Source organism: Anser cygnoides, chromosome 1, assembly GCF_040182565.1.
Source record: "Anser cygnoides isolate HZ-2024a breed goose chromosome 1, Taihu_goose_T2T_genome, whole genome shotgun sequence".
NCBI lineage: Eukaryota > Metazoa > Chordata > Aves > Anseriformes > Anatidae > Anser > Anser cygnoides.
The window spans coordinates 138,556,616-138,582,083 of NC_089873.1; the positions used below are offsets into that span (position 1 = coordinate 138,556,616).

Here is a 25,468-nt window from a genome sequence, read left to right on the forward strand (position 1 = left end):
TTGTGGATGGCAGCAACATCTTGAGCAAATCTCATCTTGAGCAAATGAATTGATCACCCCAATCTGGTGTCATCTACAAACACGATGAGACCTCCTTGAGGTCATTGATAAAGATGTCAAACAGGACAGGTTCCAGGATAAAACTGGTACTCCAGTTGTCACAGATATTTATTCTTGGTACAACCATCCTTACTACTCCCAGTGACATTCTCTTCAATATGCTCAGAAATGTGCTCCACAAGGACTTACTCCATGACTTTCCCATGCTGACAGGCCTGCAATTCTGTGAGACAACCTTCTGATCTTTTTTTGAAGACAGAGGCAACACTTGCCTTTCTTCAGTCATCAATGACCTCTCTGGTCTCCACAACCTTTGGAAGAGAGAATGGGTTTGGCAGGTCTCAGCACTCTTGAGTAAAGTTCTTTGGGTCTCATAGAATCATAGAATGGCTTGGGTTGGAAGGCACTTCAAAGACCATTCAGTTCCAACCCCCCTGCCATAGGCAGGGATGCCACCCACTAGATCAGGTTGCTCAGGGCCCCATCCAGCCTGGTCTTGAACACCTCCAGGGATGGGGCATACACAACCTCTCTGGGCAACCTGTGCCAGTGCCTCACCACCCTCTGAGTGAAGAATTTCCTCCTAACAGCTGATCTAAATCTCCCCTCTTTTAGTTTAAAACCATTCCTTCTTGTCCTGTCATTATCTGATTGAGCTCCATCCTTTTTAAAAGTCCCCTTTAAGTACTGAAAGGCTGCAATGAGGTCTCCCCAGAGCCTTCTCTTCTGTAGGCTGAACATCCCCAGCTCTCTCAGCCTTTCTTCATACGAGAGGTGCTCCATCCCTCTGATCATCTTTGTGGCCCTCCTCTGGACCCACTCTAACAGCCCCACATCCTTCTTGTGCTGAGGGCCCCAGACCTGGACGCAGTACTCCAGGTGGGGCCTCAGAAGAGAGGAGTAGAGGGGCACAATCACCACCCTTGCCCTGCTGGTCACTCCTCTTTTGCTGCAGCCCAGGATGCAGATGGCCTTCTGGGCTGCAAGTGTGCACTGCTGGCTCATGTCGAACTTTTTGTCCACCAGAACCCCCAAGTCCTTCTCTGCAGGGCTGCTCCAATAAGCTCTTTTCCCAGTCTGACCTCATGTCTGGGATTGCCCTGAGCCAGGTGCAGCACCTTGCACTTTGACTTGTTTAACCTCGTGAGGTTCACGTGGGCCCAAATCTCAAGCTTGTCCAGGTAATACATGCTCATGAGCATGTATGTTTGAGTTTTTTCATTTAATCTCTTCCTTCGACCCTCACCCATTGCTTTGTTGTTTCTTTTTTCCTGGTACCCTTTTTTCTTACAAGCTGGTCTCCTGGTATGTTTGCTTGTTTCCTTGAGTATCACGATGACTCTTTGTTCTACTTAGAGAATGCTGTCTTGAGTGACCTGCCAGCTTTTCCTAAGCTCCTTTCTTGAATAAGCTAAAATATGCTATCCCTTACCAGGAGAAAACAGGAAACAAATAAGGAGTTTGCTTAGCATCTATTTAACCATATCAATTTAACAATACCATCTCCTGAGTGTATTGGTACTGTCTTTATTAAACTTTCCTTTTCCCTTCCCTATAGCGAGCCAATGTATGCTTTATGCCTCATGGCTATGTTATGACAGATTACAATCAACCTATGCTTCACTCTGGCAATTTTGCACAAGAGGAAAGATATCATGAAAGGTTTTACAAACTACTGCAGTCTAGTACAACCCCATCACTCTTTTAGCATGTGACTGAGCATTTCAACTCTGGCCACTGCTGCGTAATGAAAGAAACACAAAGTTGGTTTGCATGTGTGTCCAGCATGAACTCAGTCTCATTAAGAAATTGGCCCTGTTGTTCTAATCTTCTGAAAAAAAAAAAAAGATTCCCAGCTGAGTCTTTGACCAAAAGACAATCATTAACTTTGTCAAAGGCTGTGGGTGTACCAAGAGCTGTTTGCATCTAGCTCCTGTATGAATTGGACAGTGTGGGGGATAGACCCTTGCCTAAGCTGGTAGTTGGAAGACTCCCCAGCATTGGAAAGCATCCAGGAACAACCATTCCAAGCATTGACTTGGCCAGGACTTGCAAGCAATGTCCTGAACAAATCCTGGGCATAGTCCAGGGGTTATCTCAGATCAGGGCTAATTTCTAATGGCAGTTTTCATGTATCAACCTTACTTAAGGATTTAATAAAATGTATCTAGAAAAATTACATGGCAATTGGCCTTAGTGTGAGAAAGTAGTCCTGGGAATATATAGTCTAATAATCAAATTTATAGTATAATTTATTTAATTTATAGTGTAATTATAGTGTCACCATAGTAAGATCCCCAAAATCTGAATCTCCAAGACCAAAAAGAGCAGTGATATATATGAGCTATAAAAATCAGTGGGGCAACTTAAAGGATAAAGTTAAAAGTTTAAAAGTTTAAAGATTAAAGTTTTGCAGCTCAGAAGGCCAACTGCAGCCTGGGCTGCATCACCAGAGGAGTGTCCAGCAAGGCGAGGGAGGTGATTGTGCCCCTCTGCTCTGCCATTGTGAGGCCCCACTTGGAGTCCTGTGTCCAGGTCCGGGGCCCCCAACAAAAGAAAGATGTTGATCTGTTAGAACAGGTCCAGAGGAGGGCCATTAAGTCGATCAGAGGGCTGGAGCACCTCTGCTATGAAGAAAGGCTGAGAGAGCTGGGGATGTTCAGCCTGAAGAAGAGAAGGCTCTGGGGTGACCTCATTGCAGCTTTTCAATACTTCAGGCGGATTTATAAAAAAAGATGAAGAGCAACTCTTTGCTCAGGCAGACAATGACAGGACAAGGGGGAATGGTTTTAAACTAAAAGAGGGGAGATTTAGATCAGCTGTTAGGAGGAAATTCTTCACTCAGAGGGTGGTGAGGCACTGGCACAGGTTGCCCAGAGAAGCTGTGGATGCCCCATCCCTGGAGGTGTTCAAGACCAGGCTGGATGGGGCTTTGGGCAACCTGGTCTGGTGGGAGGTGTCCTGCCCATGGCAGGAGATTCGAACTGGGTGATCTTTGAAGTCCCTTCTAACCCATGCTGTTGTATGGTTCTATGGTTATTTTTGTTGTGAATGAAAATACTCAAAGGCTACTTCTGTTACGGGGGCAAAATTCCTGTCCATTTTCTCTTTGAACCTTAAGACCACCTTTGAAATCATGGTGAGCTTCCAACATTACATCCTCAGATTGGAACAGGTGGATGGCTCAGTGGACAGCCATCCAAACTGGGAAGTCAGATGATATTTTGGTATATTTTTGATATTAGTTTGGTATAACTCCAGATCCAGAATGAGACTTGTACGGAACTAGACTTTAACTGAAGTATGAAGCCGTGTCTGTGCTCTGCTGTTAACTGACCAAGTTCTGATTTACTAGTTGGAATATGCTTCCTTCCGAAAGAAAGGAACTCAGAAATCAAGTTATATCAGTAAACCAATTTGTTGTTATGCTTCTGATCTCTGCCAAGAGATCAAGAGATGCCACAGAAGGTGAGGATATTTGCCTCTTGTCTTCTGTGCCAATCTCACAGTCTCTACTGACTACTTAGCTGTTATAGGGGCTTACATTTGCTCATTATCACACTTTGTAGAGGATGTAGAAAATAGTATTTTGTCAAGCACGGGTAGTACTGTTATTCTGTACAAATGTTACATAAATTCTTTACTGCTCCAAAAGCAGTCAGATGGTTTCTGAGCACCACATGTGGAAACAATAATGCAGTGTGTGATAAAGACACAGCTATAACTACTCTGGTATCTTCCCACACAGCTAAATCAAACATTGAAATGTCTTCTTTGGGCCTCATTGATAATACAAATAGATCAAATATTTGGGTTCTTTTTGCCTATTTAAAAACATAAAGCTCCCTGATCCTGGCTTAGCAAGGTAACAGGGTGGGAGACGATATAGAAAATAAGAAGGCATCTGTCAAGGTGCTGGAGCTTTATCCGCAGAAGAAAAATAGGAAAGCAAGTGAATCCTGACAGGATAAATGTTACAGCACAGTAAGTCAGGCCAAAACATTTATTTATTTATTTATTTATTTATATTACAGAAAACCCTGTAAAAGGAATAAAAGAAATCTAGTAATAAATCTTTCCCCAAAAAAGGAAGCTCACCAGAAATAACTGGACAAACAGATGATCAAGGTATATTTAAAGATTTATTAAGGGAGGTAAAGTGGCAGCAGAAAGTCTCGGTGAGTAATTGATATTGCAGAGGCCCCCAAGGATGTTGGAACTTTTCTTTCATGCTGGAACTTTTCTTTAAGAAGCATGTGAAGGAAGACCATGCTGAAAATGAAGTGCCAGTCTTAGGACTTAGAGAAGCAAAAGACTTAGAGAAACAAATCAGCACTGCATCATTAGACCATGAGAAAAGCCTAAGCTGCAGTGAGATAAAAGGAAGATCCTCACATGGATAAATAGTTATAAGTAGTTTGGTGTAATAGAAAAGAAAGATGACTTTGGGGAAGTGCAATAAACTGAGAGCTGAGTGACTGGATGATAAACTGGCAGATGAAATATTATGTATGTAAACATAAGGTTGTATACATGGTTAAGAAAAATCTTAACATGCAGAAGTGCTTGGCTGACCGATTGGACATTTTGCTCTGTTATAGTATGGCCTTTATGTCCCTGTATATTGCTGTTGCCATAGGATACATTTCCGAAGATTTTTTTTTGTTCAGTCTTAAAATGTTTGACTTGGGAGGCTTAAAATATTTTCCAAATATTTTGTGTGAATTATCTGGGTATGGCCAACTCAATCTGTCCTCAGTAATGGGAGACATCACCGGATGGCCAGAATCTCTTCTGAAACCACTTAGTCTTCTAAGTCATAAGAGCAGGTCAGTGTAGGTATACAGCAAAGCAAGACTGTGAAGAAACACAGTGATTTAGCTTTAGAAGGAGTAAGCACTTGTGAGTTAATAAAATTGTTACCGGAACCTGGCCTTGTGTCATTAGGAGGGAGGAGAAATTTAACGGATGAAATGGTAGCAGTTTTCTAAGGCTTACGTAGACTAGCTGCAACGGTCAGCTAAACCCAGCATATAGTGGGAAGGTTTTTACAGTAGTCTACCCAGCACTGCTAAAGCAGGGCCTTTTCTGCAAAACATAATCTCAAATTTGATATATTGATTATGACATTATTACATTTTCCTGCCACAGGAAATGTATGCATTACATGAGATTCTCATCTTTCACAGTATTGGGGTTTCCTATGCTGCTATGCTTCCCCAAGTCCTAACCTTAACCATAAGTCTACTTGTTTGTTGGAGAGTGCCTCCGGGAATGAAAAAGAAAAAGAAGTGCTGACTTAAACTTACATTAAGTCTCTTACTAACTACAGGCATTCTCCAACATAAAACAGTAACACTATTCCCCAAAACAATGTTTTCTCAAAGGTGTGTTCTAATGCTGATTCTTGGGTTCATTTTAAACATTCCAAGGGGCTCCAATCTCCATCTCAGTATTGAAAAGAAACAAGGAGATCCTTCTGAGTCAAGCCCTACTCCCAATGGAAAAGGCATGTGTTATGCAGTTCTCCAGGAAACTTTACCAGTACATGGTGCTATTCCATCTATTTTCTGTTGCTCAAAATGTATGGATGGGCCCTATTGTTTCACAGCAGAGATTTATAAAGGCTGGCCAGTTTTGACAAGAGCTATTTTTCCTAATTTAAAGGATTAGAGAAAGTTTTAGGTTAAAAGGTACCTCTGAAGGTCATTGAGTCCAGCCTCCCACTTAAAGCAGAGGTAACTTCAATGTTACATTCAGTTGCTTGGGGCCTTGCCCAGCTGACCTTTGAACAGCCTTTGAAAGGCTGCGAGAGCTGGGGCTGTTCAGCCTACAGAAGAGAGGGCTCTGGGCTCGTTGTGGCTTTTCAGTACTTAAAGCAGACTTATAAAAAACATGGAGAGCAACTCTTTGCTGGTTTTACTCTAAAAGAGGTGTGAGTTAGATTAGCTGTTAGGAGGAAATGCTTCACTCAGAGGGTGGTGAGGCACTGGCACAGGTTGCCCAGAGAAGCTGTGGATGCCCCATCCCTGGAGGTGTTCAAGACCAGGCTGGATGAGGCCCTGGGCAATCTGATCAAGTGGGTGGCATCCCTGCCCATGGCAGGGGGGTTGGAACTGGGTGATCTTTGAGGACCCTTCCAACCCAAGCTGTTCTATGGTTCTCTGATTCTGTATCCAAGGATGGAGATTTCACACCTGTTTCAGAGGTTACCCAACCACTCTCACCTGTAAATCATTTTTTTCTTTATGTCAAATTGGAATTTCTCTAGCTACAACTTGTGACTGTTCCTACTCATCCTCATACTGTGCAACTGCCAGACAAGACTACTCTCTCTTCTCTGCATTCAGTGGAGGACAGCAAAAGATCACCACAGCTTCTATTCACCATACTGAAAAAAATATTCCTTCAGCCTCCCTTGAAACAGTGTGTGCTTCAGCTCTCCCCAGTCATCTTGGTGCCTCTCTGCTGAACTTCTTTAGTTTGCCAATGTCTGAAGAAGGCTGAAAGCTGGACACAGAGCTGCATGTGCAGGCTCATGAGTGCTGAGCAGTGGGAATCGCTTCCCTTGACCTGCTGGGTTCATTCCTCCCAGTATAGCCTACTATATGGATAGCTTTTATTACGATAAGGATACATTGCTGATTTGTGTTTGCTTCAGAGCCTTTTCTGCAAACCTGCCAGTCAGACATTCTCTAGTATTCATAGGTTTAGTTTGTTCCAGATATGGGACTTTGCATTTGCAAAACAAACGTTGAACTTCGTGAAGTCCCCATCAACCCATTTCATCAGCCTGTCATGGACCCTCTGCGTAGCAGGACTGCCCTCCAGTATATCAGGCAGCACTCCCATTTTGCTGTCATACATGTCTTGCCAAGGCTGCATTTCATACCACTGTCCAAGCTGTTGTTAGTACTAAGCAGTATTAGTCTTAGCATTGATCCTGTAGAAGCATTGCTCATAGCCAGACAGTGCATTCAACAGCCTGGGCTGTTTTCCTGGTACCTTGTACTAACACCATGACTCTGAAAAATACTGAGTAGTAAAGGTTTCTATTCAAATAAAAGGACACAGAGATTAACTGAGTCACACACTCCATGTTTTAAAATATGAAGTAGATAAAGAAAAACGAAAATAATGAGAAAGCAAGTAAGCAGTAAGAACAAAAAGAGCTGGATGCCTACAGAGTAGATTCTGGGCTGCTATCACGTTAATGGTGGCCGATCTCTTAACGCGTAAATAACACACTTACATGTTCTCTGAGATTTCTGTTGATTACAGACCACCACTGAATATGCCATCCAGTTTTTAATCCCATTCTTAATTTTCAGGTTGCCTATACGTATTTTAAGAGATCTGAGGAAACTTGAAGTATGAATAGGCATATTCTTGACTAGAACAATAGCATTCAGCAGCCAGGAATCTCAAAAAAAAAGTTTATTAACCTCAATGAACACATTCTTTGTAATATAAGAAAAAAAAAAACAACACATTGTCTTTCCTTAAACAAATTAAAATGTAACTGAAACTTCTTTACTGAAATATTTAAATCATATTCATCATATTCATCATATTAAAAATGGAAGATACACAATAAGGGCAGTTACACAAACAGTTAAAGTCAGCCAAAATTAAAAGAAAATACAATAGAATTTCAAAAAATTATATGTGAAGTAATCTTCTCTCTTGGCTGTACTGCTGTTTTTGCCAAGAAAAGAAAGTAAGTGAAGACCTGTGCATTATTATTCCTGAATTTCCACAGGGACATACAGTTGCCTGAGCTGCGAAATACACTTTCAGGTTCCTCAATTTTTCTTTGTTATTTTACTAATTCAGCAACTAAAATCTGTTCATTTTCAGATGTTATTGACTGCATTTTGCACTCCATCAGCTGAGAGGAAAATAAAAACGTCCATTAGTTTTGTACGTATGGATAAGTTGAACTCTACTTACTCGTGTAATTCTGACAGTATTTCAACTTCTGTTGCATATTTTATAAAAATAATTCACTTCTTAGTCCTTTAGCCAATAAGCTTTCCTTAGAAAGTCAAAAAATTGAAATTTCAACATCTCTGTAATGCTGACACATGATTTTTGGCTGGCCTGGAAGTGGATAGGGAGAACGTGCTTTTTCTCCAACACACCACAGATTACCACAAATCATTTCTAAAGAATCAGAACAAAAAGATTAAAGGCATGCAAGTAGACACATTGGCCTGAAGCTTGGCTAATTGAGCAGACCGTAAGAAATTATTGAATGTCACATGAGAATCTGCTGGCCAAGAAAAAGGATATCTGGGTGCAAGTGAGCTGCTGGGCTGTATGTTTGTCTGGTCTGACAATTACAGTCTGCCCTATCATCTTACAAAATCCTGTTTTGAACTGTTTTCTGTGTCACCTCTTTTGCAACTTGCTAACAAACTTTATTAAAGCTGAGATAGTGGGTCAGTGGAAGATCCACACCTGGAAAGACAAGGTGAGATGATGCCTTGGTGGGAGGACCCAGAGTCTGGGCACAAAGATCAGATGTGAAGGATTTGTGAATGTGTAGTGATTGTGAATGCAGAGTGAGGGTGTGTGCACATCTCACTGGCAAACTTCAGCCCTGCTCAGGTGGAGAGGAAAAGTAGGACTGGGGTGTCCGTGATCCTGTTTATGTGACCAGTGTCAGCGTTAATGTGGTACTGGTAAAGGCACCTGTGCTGATCTGTGTGACTGGCTATCTCAGTGTCCTCTGTGTGTGTGTTTGTGCATGTGTGTGCCTTGTATTGGGAAAATACACAGCCCTTGCTGCTGGCTGGACCTACCAATGGGAGCATCAATCCCTGTACCTGTTAGATTGGAACGGGAGAAACCCTCTGGGTCTGGCAGGCCACTGCATTTGACCTCCCTTAGCAAACTCCCTGTTAATTTTCTCTCATAATTCCTCAAAATATGGCAGAGAAAACAGTTATTCTTTGTGTTAAGTTCCTTACCATTTAAATAATACCTTTCAACCTTCAGTAAAGTATAGTATGCATTTCATATATTTAATATAAAGAAAGCCTACCTCTGGATTTATATCAGGCTGTCCATTAAATGGATTTTTTGGCTTTGGGACTTTTGGAAATGCTGTTTTCCAGTAATGAGTCCTGGAGGTCAAAAGGGATGGAGTTAAAAGGAAAAAATAAGTATCTAGCATGTATCAAAACCATTGTGCCCAGCTCTTATATTACTCTTCCAGGATAGAAGAGAAAAGAAAACTATACACCATCACAGCACAGAATGAACATATATAAGGATAACACTAAGAATTTGGATGCTAATAGTTTCATTTTTGGTAAAACATTCATTAATAGTTATTTTCTTCTTTGAAAGAAAAAGGAACTTCCTATTGTCCTCTTCTTTAAGTCACTGCAACCAGTGTAAAGTGAACATAAACATTTAAACAACTTGGAAGAACAGTATCTTCTCTGAATGACTGTATATTTCTATATGAAATGTATGATAAAGAAGATTATCATTTTTCTTTCTTTTTCCCTGGCATAGTTTATTTCAAGAAACAACCTGCTTAGTTTTTGTGGTTTTAGATCCATTTCACTTGCTAGGACAATTTTAGTGAATGTTGCAAAATCTTTACTGTTAAGTACAATCAGCCTGTTGTGTGCAATAACTACATTTCAACAAATCAGATTTGTTTTGCAGACAGTCTACATGTTGGTAAACAGTCTACACTTGATGCAGCCTCACCTTGAACACTGTGTGCAGTTCTGGGCTCCACAGTATAACAAGGATAGTGAGATACTTGAATGCATCCAGAAGTGGGCAACAAGTCTGATAAAAGGGCTGGAGGACATGTCCTATGAGGAGAGGCTGAGGACACCTGATGTGTCTGGTTTCAAGAAAAGGAGTCTGAGAGGTGATCTCATTGCTCTCTACAGCTTCCCAAGGAGGGGAAATTGAGAAGTACGTGCTGATCTTCCTTGCACGCCAGAAAGAACCATGTCAAGGGAGGTTCAGACTGGACATTAGGAAAAATTTCTTTACCATGAGGGTGGTGAAACAGACTTCCTAGCAAGGTGGTTGATGTCCCATACCTGTCAGTGTTCAACAGACAGTTGGGTAAAGCCCTTAATAATATGCTTTAACTTTTGGTTAGCCCTGAAGTGTTCAGGCAGTTGGACTAGATGATCATTGAAGGTCCCTTCCATCTGAACTAAACTATTCTATTCTATTCTATTCTATTCTGTTCTGTTCTGTTCTGTTCTGTTCCGTTCCATTCTGTTCCGTTCTGTTCCGTTCATTTTCTATTCTATTTTCTATTCTATTCTATATTGTAGATATCCAGTAGCTGTAATGCCAATCTAAGTGATTGCATATAATTGCTCTCTTTGCCATATTGACAGAAGAGACCCTGGAAATATTTGTGTGGATCATCCAAAGAAGGACATTGGGCATCACAATTACATTACCTGCCTCAGGACCACCATTTTGGTTTGGCTTCCACTACAGTGTGAGCGAAACAGTTGCACCTATATTTCAAAGGCATCTCTACATTATTTACTTGTTTAAGAATTGCAGACGCATCACAAACCTCCAAAAATTTTAAAAAATGCATAAATTAAGTTTACCTTTTGCAGAACAAAACTGTGAAAAAAGCCACGAAGAATATTGCAACTGCCACCACAGATAAAATCCATGCTGAAGAAGAAAAAATGTCTTCGTTTCCTGAAAGAACAAAAGTCATGAAGTATTTTTGTTAATGAAAAGCAATAGATGCACAGCTATGCCAAACATGTCTCTGATGAGTGACTGCTGAATGTGTCTGAAAGGTTTCTCCTGGAATAAAAATCAACTCTTAAATTTAGCAACTTAGCAGTACAGTTTTCTGGGACAGATCAACATTGAACCTGTTTGTTAATCTCTAGCAGTAAGCAGGTAGGCACTCCACTTGCAAATGGATTACTTTTATATTAATTCCCAATGTTACTGCTAAGAGATGAACTAATTCTCTCTCTCTTCTTCTTCTCGATAAGGTAGAATGAAAGATAATGTTTAACAGTCCTTTATATTTTTGTGTGTCTGCAGTTGTAGCGGGTTTACGTGGCAAGGTTTTGGTAGTGAGGGGCTACACGGGCTGGCATCTGTGAGAAGAATCCAGAAGCTGCCCTGGGTTAGATAAGGGCCAGTTTCTGCTGGCTCCAAAGGTACCCTCCGCTGCCCAGAGCTGAGCCAGGAAGTAATGCTGGGTGGGCCTCTGGGAGAGCAGAGTTAAGAAAAGGGGAAAAAAAACTGCTGCGCAACAGCAGCTGGGAGAGAGGACATGGGAGAAGAACCAGCCCTGCAGCCCCCAAGGTGAGTGCAGCAGCAGGGCAGGAGGTGCTCCAGGCAGGCAGCAGCAGTTCCCCTGCGGCCTGTGGAGAGGCCCCTGGTGGAGCAGGCTGTCCCCCTGCAGCCCACGGGTCCCACACGGAGCAGATCTCCACGCTGCAGCCCGTGGAGGAGCCCCCGGTGGAGCAGGTGGATGTGGCCTGGAGGAGGCTGCGGCCCATGGAGAGCCCCCGCAGGAGCAGGCCCCGGGCCGGAGCTGCAGCCCGTGGAGAGGAGCCCACGCAGGAGCAGGGGGCCTGGGGGGAGCTGCCGCCCGTGGGGGACCCGTGCTGGAGCAGTTTGCTCCTGGGGGATGGACCCCGTGGTACGGAGCCGTGTGGGAGCAGTGCTTGAAGAGCTGCTGCCTGTGGGCAGCCCCCGCAGGCTCAGTTCGGGCAGGACGGCATCCCGTGGGAGGGACCCCACGGGGAGCAGGGGCAGGGAGGGACCGTGAGGGAGCAGCGGAGATGAAGTGTTAGGGACTGACCGCAGCCCCCATCCCCTGTTCCCTTGCGCCACTCAGGAAGAGGAAGTAGAAGAGGGTGGATGAAGGGAAGGACAGTGTTTTTTGTTTGTTTTCTTTGTTTCTCACTTCTCCAGCTTGTTAATAATGGGCAATAATTTTTTCTGTTCTCCCTATGCTGAGTCTGTTTTGCCTGTGACGATAATTGTTGAGTGATCTCTTTGTCCTTATCTCAACCCTTGAGCCCTTTCCTTCCTATTTTCTCTCCTTTTCCCTTTGAGGATGAGGAGTGAGAGGGTGGTTGTGGTGGAGCTCTGCTGCCCAGCTGGGTAAAACCACCACTGCAGTACTGTGCAGAGTAGATAGTTCATAGCTAGGCGAGGTATACCAAAGCAAAGATTTTTGTTCTTACCAAACTCAACAGCTGCACTCCACTCCCCCCAGGCATTATTCACAGAACAGTACTGGCCAGCTGCTCTGATTTTCACAAGGTACTTCTTTCCCATATTGTAACTTTGAAGTATGTGGCTTCTTTCATTTTCCTTAAACAACAACAACAAACAGCAAGAACAATAAACAAAGCAATTAAACTGAGCTTTTCTTTTTTGCATGTCTGGATGTTGACAATATGCAAGTTCCATTTACCAGTGAAATTTCACAAGGTTATGAGAGAATTGCTTGTTAGAGCAGAATGCTGTTACAGAGCAGAAAATAAACTTGCATGTTTTTAAATATGTAATGGATATGTATCTATGTATCTTCTTTCAAAAATAGTTTGACAGTCTGTAAATTCTTCTGTTCAGAAGCTTTTAATCTTTGACATTGTAGCCTACAATTTCTTACGATATAGCCTGATTTATTGATAGTTTCCCTTGGCAAGTTGACAGAAGCAGAAAAATATCTTAAATTGTCTCATATTATTACAGCTATAATACATGATGTGAGTAATAAACTGTCTCCATGCACCTCACTCACATTCCTCAGTCTTTGGATTATGACTCTTCAGGACAAGAATAAATTCCCATTCAAACGTGCAAAATAAGTAGAATACTGCAATATTCAGTGTTACTAGAAGTTCCTGAAACATGGTTACTCTGAGGTACTTTCAGGATAGCAAGGGGATGTCCGAACTTCACTGGTTAGAAGAAAGTGCTGCGTACCTGAAGAACAGCCCCCATTCCACAAAGCTTTTGTGTTCTCTGTGTTTCAGAAATAAAATTCAATTCCTAGGAGGTGTGTTATGTGTCTCTTCTTTGCTGTTGCTAATGTATAACTTCAAGTTCTGATCCAAACATTTGAGGGGCAGAGGGAACAATATAATGTAAAATGGAAGTTGTTTTTTTTTTTTCCAAAGTAGTTGCAGAATAGTAATAAAGTTCTCTTTAAATGTGTGATAAATTACTTAATTATCATAATTATTTATCAGTTTGACACTTCTAAGAAACTTATAAATAACGATCCCATAAAGCATAGGATACTGATACTAAAGGCATTTACATAGTATTTAATTTTCACAAATGACTATGAAACTAACATTTGATGCTGATAAATAGAAACGGCAAGACTTACTTTTGTAAAAGTATGTATGACCTCTTCTGCAGAATTACCCTGTAAATTGAGAGGAAAACCTTTATTTTTATGATTGCTTGTTTTTTGTTGAGGTGTCATTTTAATCTACCGTGTCCTTTATCTACATTACTACATTACTTTCTTATCTACTTTACAGTTTGTTCAGAAGAACCAACAATTTACCTAATGTTTAGTTTCTGATATGTAATTCAACTGCAATGCCAATTTTATAGAGTAGCTAATTTTTCTTTGGAAAAGTATTTGTTTTCCTTACTACTAGAGTCAAGAAATACATTTTATTTACAATTTGTGACTGAAGACAAACAAACCAGACCTGATCTGAATGAAAACTATAGCTTCATTCTTACACATACCAGAAAAAAATATTTGAGATTTTTTATTTTAAATTTAGTATTTGTATTTTAAAATAAATTTCACTATGTTTAATTGCAAATGCTATTCAAATATTATTATTATTATTATTTTGTCTCAGATGAAGTCTTAAAGAATTATTTATTGTTTTACTGTGATTTTTATGCTAAAGTCACACGGACTTTGGTATAAGCTTTCTTTGCAAAGAAAAACAAAGGCAAAGGGAATCAGAGAAGTAATTTTTTTTTTTGCAGTAGCTAGCTGGGCTTGTGAAAAAAAAAAAAAACTCATTTCTGAAGTAGCAAGCCCCTAAGTCTAAAGATTTTTAGTCTTTGGACTAAAGTCCAAATAAGAGAAATCCAGCGAATGCCTTCAACCAGCGTGTCAGTGGCTGTCTGGTAGTAGCACAAGCAGGTTCTTCCTTCATAGTCGCTATCTGCCATCTTGTGGTCATTTGCCGCAATTCTGACACAGTATTTTCGGTCTACTCTTCATGCAGTGCCACACAGCAGTCTCTCTCTCTCTCTCTTTTTTTTTCTTTTTTTTTTCTTTTTTTTTTTTTGTGCAAAAAACCTTGTAAAATCAAGATCTGAACTTCACTTTTAGTAGCTTAAATGGTTCTACACAATAACCTGTGTTTAGTCACACTGCCTTTCTGCTTTCTCTCATTTGTTTTCATTTTACATAATATTATGCAGCTTCAAGTGTTAGACTAAAATGTGTGTTTCTTGTCTATAATATCTGGTAAGCTGTTTGCATTTTGAATATATAGAAATTTCAGTCCCCTCCACCAATTCGTGTTCCTTAACTAGACGTCCATTTCTCCATCCAGTATTTACAGCCCAGCTCTGCTGTTTCAAAAAGATACAGTTGCTACTGGAAAAAATCCAGTCCAGGACAGTTCTAGCAGGTCTCATTGAAAGAAGTGACTTTTCTGAGTTTTGTCACAACTGAAGTTGTAGTCTATTCAAGTCTTGATTAACCATCCTTCCCCTCTTAGTACCACGCAGTCATAGTCACTGAGTGTATGTTCAGTGTATGCATGGCACTCAGGATAAGAGGGATAAAAAAGTGGGGCAGTACAGCATGGCAGGGTGCAAGAAAGGCACAACCACAAAGAAATATGGTGCTACATATGAGGAAGGCTACACCATATAAGAGAGAGAGATTTTCTTTTTACCCATGTGTAGTAGAAAACAAAGTGTATGTATTAATGTTAAATGTAGATCAAGAAACTCTCCTCTTACCTTATATGTTATTTTGACTTCATATTTAAAACACTTGTCTATGTCCAAATGACTTATTTGGGGTCGTTGCCACTGAATTATGCAATCATTTTGATTTTTGTCACATTTAACAGTGACATCTGAAGGAGGCATGAGCTTTTCTGAAATGATACAATCGAGAATTCAAATAATCATGTAATCTCTTTTTGCTTTGATAAAAGAGAGTGCAGGTAACATGTCTGTGAAGAAATATCTATTTTTTTCTTGGGAGCTCTGTTAGAAATAATTGAAAGACCAGAGGTCCCTAGATCTTGTCCATAGGATCAGAAAACAAAAACAAACAAACAAAAAAAAACATGGAACATGACCAGGGAAGAACAATATGATGACAGCCCTAATGTAAGAAATCTGAATTTCATTTCTTTCTCTAAGACTCCTTGCATGATTCTTCTGTTACATGAACTTATGGCTTGCTTGGTGTTGTGAACTATGCAGCTTATTCCCCCTCCAGACATAGTCATACAAATTTAAGAATTCAGTTTTACGAATCTAGAACTTCACAAATATATCTCCCCTAACTTCACAGGTGTGGACAAAAGTATTGCAGACCTTTGAATTTTGATCATCGCCAAGGACTTGATGGTTATTGTAACAGCAAAAGACAAATAGTCACTGACTAAAAGGGTGATAAAAGGATGATAGAGGAAATAGTTTCAGTTAGATTACCTTGCACCAGTCTTTACAGACAAAGAACACTCTTGTTTCATGTCCCAGAAGTAATATTATAGCTTGATTTCTTTTTATAGAATGAAGCTTTGTCCATTTTTGGAGGCAATACCAAAATCAGTAGGGCTTTGCCAAAAAGGCTTTACCAATAGTATAAATAATTGCACAGGAAGCTTCCAAGTAGATCAACATATGTGCAAGTGCATATGAAAACCTGAGCTGTTCTATACATGTTGGTTTCTTTAGTCAAGGGTATGGTGTCCATTCACGCTATCCCTATTGGCAATGAGAAGGAGGAGCAATTGCCCAAAGAAGGTTATTCTGCAAAGTCTCTTCAGTTGAAATGTCTGTGGCCATCACTGAAAAGACAGCAATGTGAATTGCAGTCTTCTAAGTCCTGTGGACCCTGCTAGAGAAAGACTTAAATGCAATTAGAGTAGGTTGCTAAAGAAGCTGAGAGAGGCTGCAGCTGTGAAGCTTTTTTGCTTACTTTCCCTCAGGGCTGTTTTGCTTAGGGAACAGATTTTCCTGAAGAAGCTACAGTCTCTTACCTTTGACCCTAGGTCTAAAGGCATGACAGGGTACTGTCACAGGTGATAAACGAAGTGAGTATAGTATAATGAGAATAGAATAATTGCAAAACGATCATATGTGAAAGGACATTTCAGGGCTTGCCTCAATGGATACCATTCTTAAATAAAAAACATTCTGTCCAATGATGCTGGCAAGTGGTTAACTGCAGTCTGAACTGACATGTAAAAAGTCCATCAAAAGAAAATGATTACACAGAGGAGTATACTGGAGTAAAATTATGCAGCCAAGCACTGATCCCAGACATAAGACCATTTTCAGAAGTTTTAAGTATAATAGAAAATGGTATGGAGGTCTGTAGTAAATGCAGTGATGAAGTCAATATTCATTGTCCTTTAGGTTAATAATCAGCTAAATCAGTTGACAGTCTAGGCAACAAAATTTCACTATAGCTACATGAAGACATAAGTAGAGATTTCAACTGGAATTTTGAAACTTTGATACCAACATCAAATGCTCACATATTTTTTAGGTAATGATGTCCAAACCGGGAAATCCTAACTCTCAACAATGAGAATTCTGTTAGGGTGTTTAGACTTCTCTGAACAGTTGTTTCTGGATGTTTCTGCCTCCTCTTGTGGTCCACTTTGGAACTATATTTTTGCAGAAATTGAGGACAAGATCAAAGCTTTTCAAAGAAAAGAAAAGACTATCTTGTGGGGTGACAATTCTGAAATGAATTCAGTCTCCATCTCAGGGATGGGTGCTCTACCACCCTCATGCAATAATGGAAATAAACCAGAGATAAATTATTTACTCACCAACTGTATACAGTTCGATGTATTTATCATAGAACCGGATCTGGGAGACATTGCTAGACCCATTCACCATGAAGTAAGCAGTTTTGTCTTTAATCATCACATTTTGGAATCTACATCCCATGTGTCTGCCATTTTCATCTTTAATATAAAGCTCACATTCTGTCTCATTATCATCTCTGCATATAACAAAAGTGTTTTAGTTAAAGGTGGGCAGTGTAATGTGTTGAGTGAGAATTCAGGCTTCCCAGGACTCAAGCAGGCTTACTTACCTTGAATTCTTCCAGTAGAGAAAATATTGGGTATCTTCTGGAGCATTCCTGCCTGGCTGCCAAGTGCAGTTCATGAGAGAAACATTATAAATCACACAGGAGAAGTTTTCAATGGCTGACCCCTTCATGCCTGCAAACACAGCAATCTCTGTTAGGAGCAAGGACTGTGTGACTGCTCCAAGATAGAGGATCTTGGCACATGTTTAGATATGCTAAATACCTGCAACTCCAACCAATTACTGCTAGTGTTAGTAATGATGGAATTCATTTTAGGTAGCAGCATTGGAAGATACTTGGACTGATATGAAAAATTTAATGTGGCTATGTCCTCCAAAGATAAAATAACAGTTGTATTTGTTAGAATGAGGCTCAGGGAAGCCTATACTGCCATAGAACAGGCTGACACCCAAAGTGGCCACCATTGTGCTTTGAACTGTTCTGATTCAAAAGGACACACTGGTGTCCAATGCTGCAGACTGAAATCTCTGCCTATCATCTTTCAGGATCCTGCCATAGCATTTTTGTTTGAGGGATGTTCTTCAGCATTCTGTCAGATGAATGAAGAGCACGAGGAGCTTCACTGAGGACTCCATAGAGGGAGAGAAGGTCAAATGCAGAGCTGTGAAGATTTTCCAGACTTCATGGAAGTGAATATGTAAACATCTGAGGTGTTCTCTGCAGGGAAACCTTCTTATACCTGGGATAAACACCAGGAACCTTCCCCGTATCACAAACGTTTCAATTAGCTCTTTAGCACCTACCCCCAGCAAAGACTAATAAGGAGACTAAACATGCCGTTTAAGAGGAAGGATGACATTCTCCCTCTTATAAGGAAACAACGATTTCTTTGAGCCTGATGAGATGGGAAGTAGTGTCTTTTTTTTTTTTTTTTTCCATACGTGCCAACTCCATGTTGCTTAAAGGAGCAGATCATGTACCTCATTCTCTTAACACTCTTGTATCTACTATCCCTCTCATACAAAGAGGGGTAGATTCTGTCAGAACTTTCATTATTGTGGATTGAACAAAGTGTTAGGCATAACACCATGAGTTATGCTGTGACAAAATTTAAGGTGTCATAGAATTCTCAAGTAAGAATTTAAAAACTACAGACACAAACCTGTTTCACCTTGACTTTTAATAGCATAGACATGCGAATGCAGTCAACAAAATATTAGCACAAACATTTAAAAGAGAATTAGCAATTAAAAAGATGGCACCAAGCAAGGCAGCAACTAAGGACTAAAGAATTACTGAGTTAGTTGTAGGAAACTCCCTTACTTGTCTAAGAAAGATTGTCATAAGGGTGTGAACAGGAAGCTATCCATTTATAGGAAAGAAAGAATTTAGTAATGAAAGAATTTTTTTATTATTTATTTATTTATTTATTTGACCCTCAGGCCATTGGAAGTAGGCAAATCCTCTCTCAAAGTCTAGTGTATTACCTCGAGGAATACAGCTGCATGTGCTTGAGTATGTACTGTTGATGTCCACTGCTGTAACTGAAAAGATTGCCCCGTTGTGCAGAGGAAACAATAGATTTCCATCAAATATGCAGGTCATGTCCTCCGCCTGAAAAATGACATGCAGGTGGTTTATTTTCAGTTTTTCACCTAACGGTTTACATAACACTTCCTGTAGAAATCTTGTGCTTGCTTTCTAACAGTGTAACCACTACAATAGTGAAGTAGGTACTGATGTCTCCCCAGGTTTAAGAACCTCCTTCCCAGAAGTTTTGTGTAATGAACCTTTAACAGTGCAAGGTGAAGATATTGGTGCTTCCCTCCAGAAAATCTCATGACAGAACAGTGCCAGAAGTAGAAGTTCCTCCCCTCTTTCCAACAAATCTACTGTACCTCCTCAAAATGGAGCTTATGCTCCTTCATAAGAATCAAAAGATGACTTCAGTGTGCTTTACTCTCCTTTCAGTGACAAAGGCAGATACCCCACAAATGACTGCCTGCATAAGGAGATGGCTTGAGGTTCATCTCCAGTAACATTACCTTTCTGAATACTAGCAGCCAGTTTCAACAAGTCATGTATCTGCCTTGTCTGTGCAGCAGTGAAGGGGAACACAGATGTTAGCATCTGAGACGTATGAGATACACTGTTTTCAGGCAGGGCCTATACCTCTCTAGTCACACCTGTCAGAGCTTAGAAGACTACAATTTCCATGCTTTGATAGCTGAAATGAGGGTGATATAACCCTGTTCTGATCTGTGATTAGCGATACTGGTGATATAACTGCATGGAGTATTAAAAGAGTTCCCCAAAGTCAGACTTTTCTAGGAACTGCCTACAGAACCAGTAAGCATGGTATATATTTGACTTATTGACACACTTGTGTAGCATAACATGCTTACCCTCTATTAGTGCAAAATACAGCATCAAAAACAGTGACTTCTGCTACAGTTCCTCTTCCTGAAACAACTCGATTTTAGAGATAACCTACTCTATCTGATGCACAAGAAATATTGGCCAGATAGACTTCAACATTAATGCAACTTTGGGATGTAGCGGAAGAGAGCTTAGTGAAGGCTGGAATAATACACGTATTCAAGAAAGAATAAGTGCAAGGGAACAACTTCACGACTTGCTTTAATGTATCTGTGCAGTTTGCAGAGGCTGGTAAAAGAGAAACTATTCTGGTTAACGTGCATAGTAATTACCAAATAGGGAAAGTTTTAGCTTGCAATCTTCTCTGCATGAGAACTTCTGAAAACAGACTAAATCAGAAGCAGAAGTTACCTTTCTATAACGTCAGAACACTTCTCAGGTAATCCATTCACACAAGATTTGAGTTCCATGCCTCCGTCTGTTATCAAAAGGTTAGATCTGTAGTTTAAAAATCCAGTGTATTTCTCCTTTTTAGCTCTTTGTATAGGTTAACAATTGCATCAGGCTAAGATGAGCATCTGGAACATGCTGACTTGCAGAGTGATCTAGAGTGCATGCCTTCCAAGAATGTCTAGCTACAGAGCTGCTGGCTGCTCAGGCACACGTTTTTTAAGGTCTTGGCTCCGTTGGCCTATACAAAGATGCCTGCTGCATTTGAAATACCCCAGATAACCTGCTTAGCTCCCAGGAGCTACTCCAGAAATATTATCCCTTCACAGGCTTCTGTGTCACATCAGTCAGTCCTGAGCAGGTATATCACTACATTTCCAATGCCTTATTTTTAGGTAAGTCAGTCAGGACACATGTATCTAACTCAGTTTCTCCTCCGTACTTTAAGCACAGCATCTGTACAGCATGAGATGCCTCTCACTGAAGATCCTCTGAAACCAGGAAAAGAGGCAATCTTACACTTACGTCTCATCAAGGTTCTGATCTCCCAAGAATGATCTCAAGGCAAGAATTTCACAAGAATGGCCAGAGAGTGCAGACATATCTCAGTACCAAGATGGGCCTTAATAAAAACTAGAAAAAACTGCTAAAACAGAGACTATCTTGTTCTAACCAAGAATACCTTTTTCAATTACTTAAGAATATGAAAGAGAAAGAACAAAGTGTAGTGATTTATTTCTGTTAAAACTATATAGAAAATTTACCTTTATAATGGCCTTTTCATTGTCTGCAGCCACAAAACACTCGTACTCGGTGAAATTCGTACTGCTTATCCAACTCAGTTCCATTTTCCAAGGATTCAGTGTCAAATTTCTGATAGGTGGTTCTGGCATCTCCACTGAAAATATCACATAATAGGATCAGTAAGGTGCAGGATTGATGCTACCCAATTTTTTGGAGTGCAAAGGCTACTACCTATCAGGTCTAAGACACAAGGTAACTGGAAGACAACTACCTGTAAAGAGAAGCATGCTACGCCTCATCTTGGAGGATGTCTGCATGGAAGTGTTCTACTCACAATCTGTGCATTGCCAGTCAACATACGTCTGGGCGACCAGAAGCAGCCACTGGGTCATGAAGATGAGTCCAAGACAAGCAAGCATCTCTTCTTCCTTGGAGACAGAAAGCAGCAGAACTTGCCCAAGGTGAAAGACACCAGACTGAATCACTGTCCCCTGAATTTGTCTGGTCTGATCTGCTCATGCTGCCTGCTTCCACACCATCTGCCCATCTCTCAATTACCGAGCAAGAAAAGATTCAATAGACCTCTCAAGCAGTCAGAGAAACATTCAAATAAATGGTAACAAAGTTAATGAAGTTGTTCTTTTCTGCAGAAAAACAACTTGTGTGATGATTCATAAAGCTATTTGGGAATCACTCTAGAAATGCATACATTTTATGACTGCTGTCTTAAGGCCTAAAGATGTCTGGTGCATAGAACGGTTAGGATGAGTAGACCTCAAGCATGTGGGTAAACAGCTGCAAACAGAAAATATCAAAATCGGTCACAGCAATATCATAGAATCATAGAATGGCTTGGGTTAGAAGGGACCTCAAAGATCATCTAGTTCCAACCCCCCTGCCATGGGCAGGGATGCCACCCTCTAGATCAGGTTGCTCAGGGCCCCATCTAACCTGGTCTTGAACATCTCCGGGGATGGGGCATACACAGCTTCTCTGGGCAACCTGTGCCAGTGCCTGACCACCCTCTGAGTGAAGAATTTCCTCCTAATCTCTAATCTAGTTCTCCCCTCTTTTAGTTAAAAACCATTCCCCCTTGTCCTGTCATTATCTGATTGAGCAGTCGCTTTCCATCTTTTTTAAAAGTCCCCTTTAAGTACTGAAAGGTTGCAGTGAGGTCACCCCGGAGCCTTCTCTTCTTCAGGCTGAACATCCCCAGCTCTCTCAGCCTTTCTTCATAGGAGAGGTGCTCCACCCCCTTGATCATCTTTGTGGCCTTCCTCTGGACCTGCCTGAACAGACCAACATCCTTCTTGTGCTGTGGCCCACAGACACAGTACTCGAAGTGGGGCCTCACAAGGGCAGAGCAGAGGGGCACAATCACCTCCCTTGCCCTGCTGGCCACTCCCCTGTTGATGCAGCCCAGGATGCAGTTGGTCTTCTGGACTGCAAGTGTGCACTGCCGGCTCCTGTTGGGCTTTTTGTCCACCAGAACCCCCAGGTACTTCCCTGCAGGGCTGCTCTCAATGAGTTCTTCTCCCATTCTGTGCTCATGTCTGGGACTGCCCCAACCCAGGTGCAGCATCTTGCACTTTGACTTCATGAGGTTCACGTGGGCCAAAATCTTAAGCTTGTCCAAGCCCCTTTGGATGGCATCACTTCCTTCTGTTGTATCAACTCTACCACTCAGCTTGGTGTCATCTGCAATCTTGCTGAGGGTGTACTTGATCCCACTGTCTGTGTCACTGGTAAAGATATTAAACAGTACCAGTTCCAGGACAGACCCCTGAGGGACACCACTCGTCACTGGCCTCCACTTGGACATAGAGACATTTTCAATATCAGTCAGCTTTCGTTACCCATTGATCAGTAAGTTTTGTGATCATGTTACCTCATAATAGTTCATGTACTTTCAAGGATATTTTTGAGTACATGCATAAAAGTGAATCCAGTAGGAGTGTCTACTGTTACTACAAATTCAGTACCAAAACTAGAAAGAGAATAAACCATATGGCTGGGAACTTTCTTAGCAGGCAGTAGGTCCTTGCAAAAAAACTTCAATCAACTTAGCTCCACATATTTCTTTTGCAGCTTTTAAGATTTTGCCTGGGATATCATCCCTCCAGCCCTGGGCTTCCAGTATCTATCCTAGAGCCTTACCAAATACCTCTATAAGAAAAAAGAAAAACAAACAAACAAACAAACAAAAAGCACAAACAAAAAAAAAACCACACACACATAAAGATGGACCTACCTTGTATTTCAAAACTTCTTTGTCTCCCTTATTTTTGTATCATAGACTTGAGGCTCAGAGAAGATGGAAAGACTTACTGTTGAAATGGTTGTACAGTTACAAATAGGGCTGTCTTGCTTGTCACTTGTGTTTTAGAGAACAGTCGGAACCATCGGAAGTGTTGCAAGATGTGATGTTCATCACTTCCTTCCTGATTCTTACTAAATTAATGCAACTATAGAAGTCACAATTTCATTAAACTCAAACAAGCAGCTAGCTTGTTAAATTTTTTGTTGTATTGAGTCTGCTTATGCTAGGGAATCCAATAAGTACATAAAAAATTTCTTTTACAGATATTTATGTCTGGCTCTTCGTAGTGGGCTTATGTGGCAAGGTTTTGGTAGCGGGGGACTGCACGGGATAGCCTCTGTGAGAAGAATCCAGAAGCTGCCCCATGTTAGATAAGGCCCAGTTTCTGCTGGCTCCAAAGTGGGACCCACTGCTGCCCAGAGACGAGCTAATAAGAGATGTTGTTTGTGCCTCTGTGAGAGCATATTTGAGAAGGATGGAAAAAAAATGCTGCACTACAGCGGCTGGGAGGACTGAGAACCAGCCCTGCAGCCCCCCAGGTGAGTGCAGCAGGAGGACAGGAGGTGCTCCAGGCACACAGCAGCAGTTCCCCTGCGGCCTGTGGAGAGGCCCCTGGTGGAGCAGGCTGTCCCCCTGCAGCCCATGGGTCCCACACGGAGCAGATCTCCACGCTGCAGCCCGTGGAGGAGCCCCCGGTGGAGCAGGTGGATGTGGCCTGGAGGAGGCTGCGGCCCATGGAGAGCCCCCGCAGGAGCAGGCCCCGGGCCGGAGCTGCAGCCCGTGGAGAGGAGCCCACGCAGGAGCAGGGGGTCTGGGGGGAGCTGCCGCCCGTGGGGGACCCGTGCTGGAGCAGTTTGCTCCTGGGGGATGGATGGACCCCGTGGTACGGAGCCGTGTGGGAGCAGTTCTGGAAGATCTGTGGGCAGCCCCCGCAGGCTCAGTTCGGGCAGGACGGCATCCCGTGGGAGGGACCCCACGTGGAGCAGGGGCAGGGAGGGACTGTGAAGGAGCGGCGGAGGCAGTGTTAGGGACTGACCGCAGCCCCCATTCCCTGTTCCCTTGCACCACTCAGGAGGAGGAAGTAGAAGAGGGCGGATGAAGGGAAGCAGTGTTTCTGTTTGTTTTCTTTGTTCCTCACTTCTCTAGGTTGTTACTAATGGGCAATAAATTTCTCTGTTCTCCCTATGCTGAGTCTGTTTTGCCTGTGAAGATAATTGTTGAGTGATCTCCCTGTCTTTATCTCAGTCCTTGAGCCCTTTTCATTGTATTGTCTCTCTCTTTCCCTTTGAGGATGAGGAGTGAGAGGGTGGTTGTGGTGGAGCTCTGCTGCCTGCCTGAGTAAAACCACCACAGCTCTAAATAACGCTTAGTAGTACAAAGAATCTCTCAATACAAAGCCTCTCACCCAAGGAGTCATTGGGGCTACCCATGGTTGATGAGGGTGGGTGGGCCATGGTAGCCAGGTCTCATCGCACCACCCTGCCAGGAGCAGGCAGCTGGGGGCACAAGCACAGCCTCAGCTGCAGACCTGGGCATTTCCCTGGGGACAGGCAGGACATGAGCCTGTGGTTGGACCCTGTTGGGCAGGGTTCATGGTCGGGCCTGGCCATGGTGAGCTGGAGCCTGGCCCTGCTGCAGCCTTGCTGGAGCAGGGGCTGGCGACCCCAGGGTGATGTGGGGGCCTGGGCCTTGGCAGGTGGGGGAGGACAGGGTTGGTGTGTTTAAGGGTGATGCTCAGTGACATGACAGTGCAAACTCTAAAAATTACTTAAGCTTGTGGAAAAAGAGAACTTCAAATCTTGGATCTCAAGTCTTTTCATAAGCTACAACTGAACCAGAAGTTATGCCTTGAGTTTGTTCTGAATCCACTTGTCCCAGTGTCAGGAAAATAAACAAACAACCCCCCAAAACAGAAGCCCAGCAAAACAGACAAAAAAAAAAAAAAAAAAAAAAAAAAGCAAGTTAACATCCGTTCCTTTCTCAGGTCACAGCTATCTATTTTCTAGAGGAGAGGGTAATTATAAAGAGTCTAAAAAAAGTAAAAATTCTCTTATACCCTGAAATGATTTTCTTCACACAAGGCAATGTACTTTACTTAATAAGGAGCTTTGCGGTCCACATAAAGTAATCTAATTTCACCACTTATTGAAATTGAAACATCATTAGAAAATATTTTTTTTTCAAACAGTAAGATATGTATTGTGGTTTAACCCTGGTAGGTAGCTCAGCAC

The 25,468-nt window shown here is 41.8% G+C and overlaps 1 protein-coding gene across 2 annotated transcripts in view; it reads right to left on the bottom strand.

Annotated features, from left to right (window-relative positions):
- Positions 1–4,035: 4,035 nt before the first annotated feature.
- LOC106035717 (granulocyte-macrophage colony-stimulating factor receptor subunit alpha-like) overlaps positions 4,036–25,468 on the bottom strand; it is a 42,093-nt gene continuing 20,660 nt past the window's right edge. The window contains exons 1-12 of one of the 2 annotated variants that reach the window (XM_066983005.1): positions 23,169–23,760; positions 21,252–21,345; positions 20,938–21,071; positions 18,832–18,958; positions 17,387–17,516; positions 17,118–17,293; positions 15,061–15,200; positions 13,442–13,480; positions 12,285–12,414; positions 10,671–10,767; positions 9,110–9,191; positions 4,036–7,951 (exon numbers count right to left, since the gene is read on the bottom strand). In XM_066983005.1, the coding sequence (XP_066839106.1) occupies positions 7,880–7,951; positions 9,110–9,191; positions 10,671–10,767; positions 12,285–12,414; positions 13,442–13,480; positions 15,061–15,200; positions 17,118–17,293; positions 17,387–17,516; positions 18,832–18,958; positions 20,938–21,071; positions 21,252–21,336 (1,212 nt within the window). In that variant the 5' untranslated portion in view covers positions 21,337–21,345; positions 23,169–23,760 and the 3' untranslated portion in view covers positions 4,036–7,879. Of the gene's footprint in view, positions 7,952–9,109; positions 9,192–10,670; positions 10,768–12,284; positions 12,415–13,441; positions 13,481–15,060; positions 15,201–17,117; positions 17,294–17,386; positions 17,517–18,831; positions 18,959–20,937; positions 21,072–21,251; positions 21,346–23,168; positions 23,761–25,468 lie in introns of those variants that run through there. The other variant, XM_066982997.1, reaches the window with a different exon arrangement.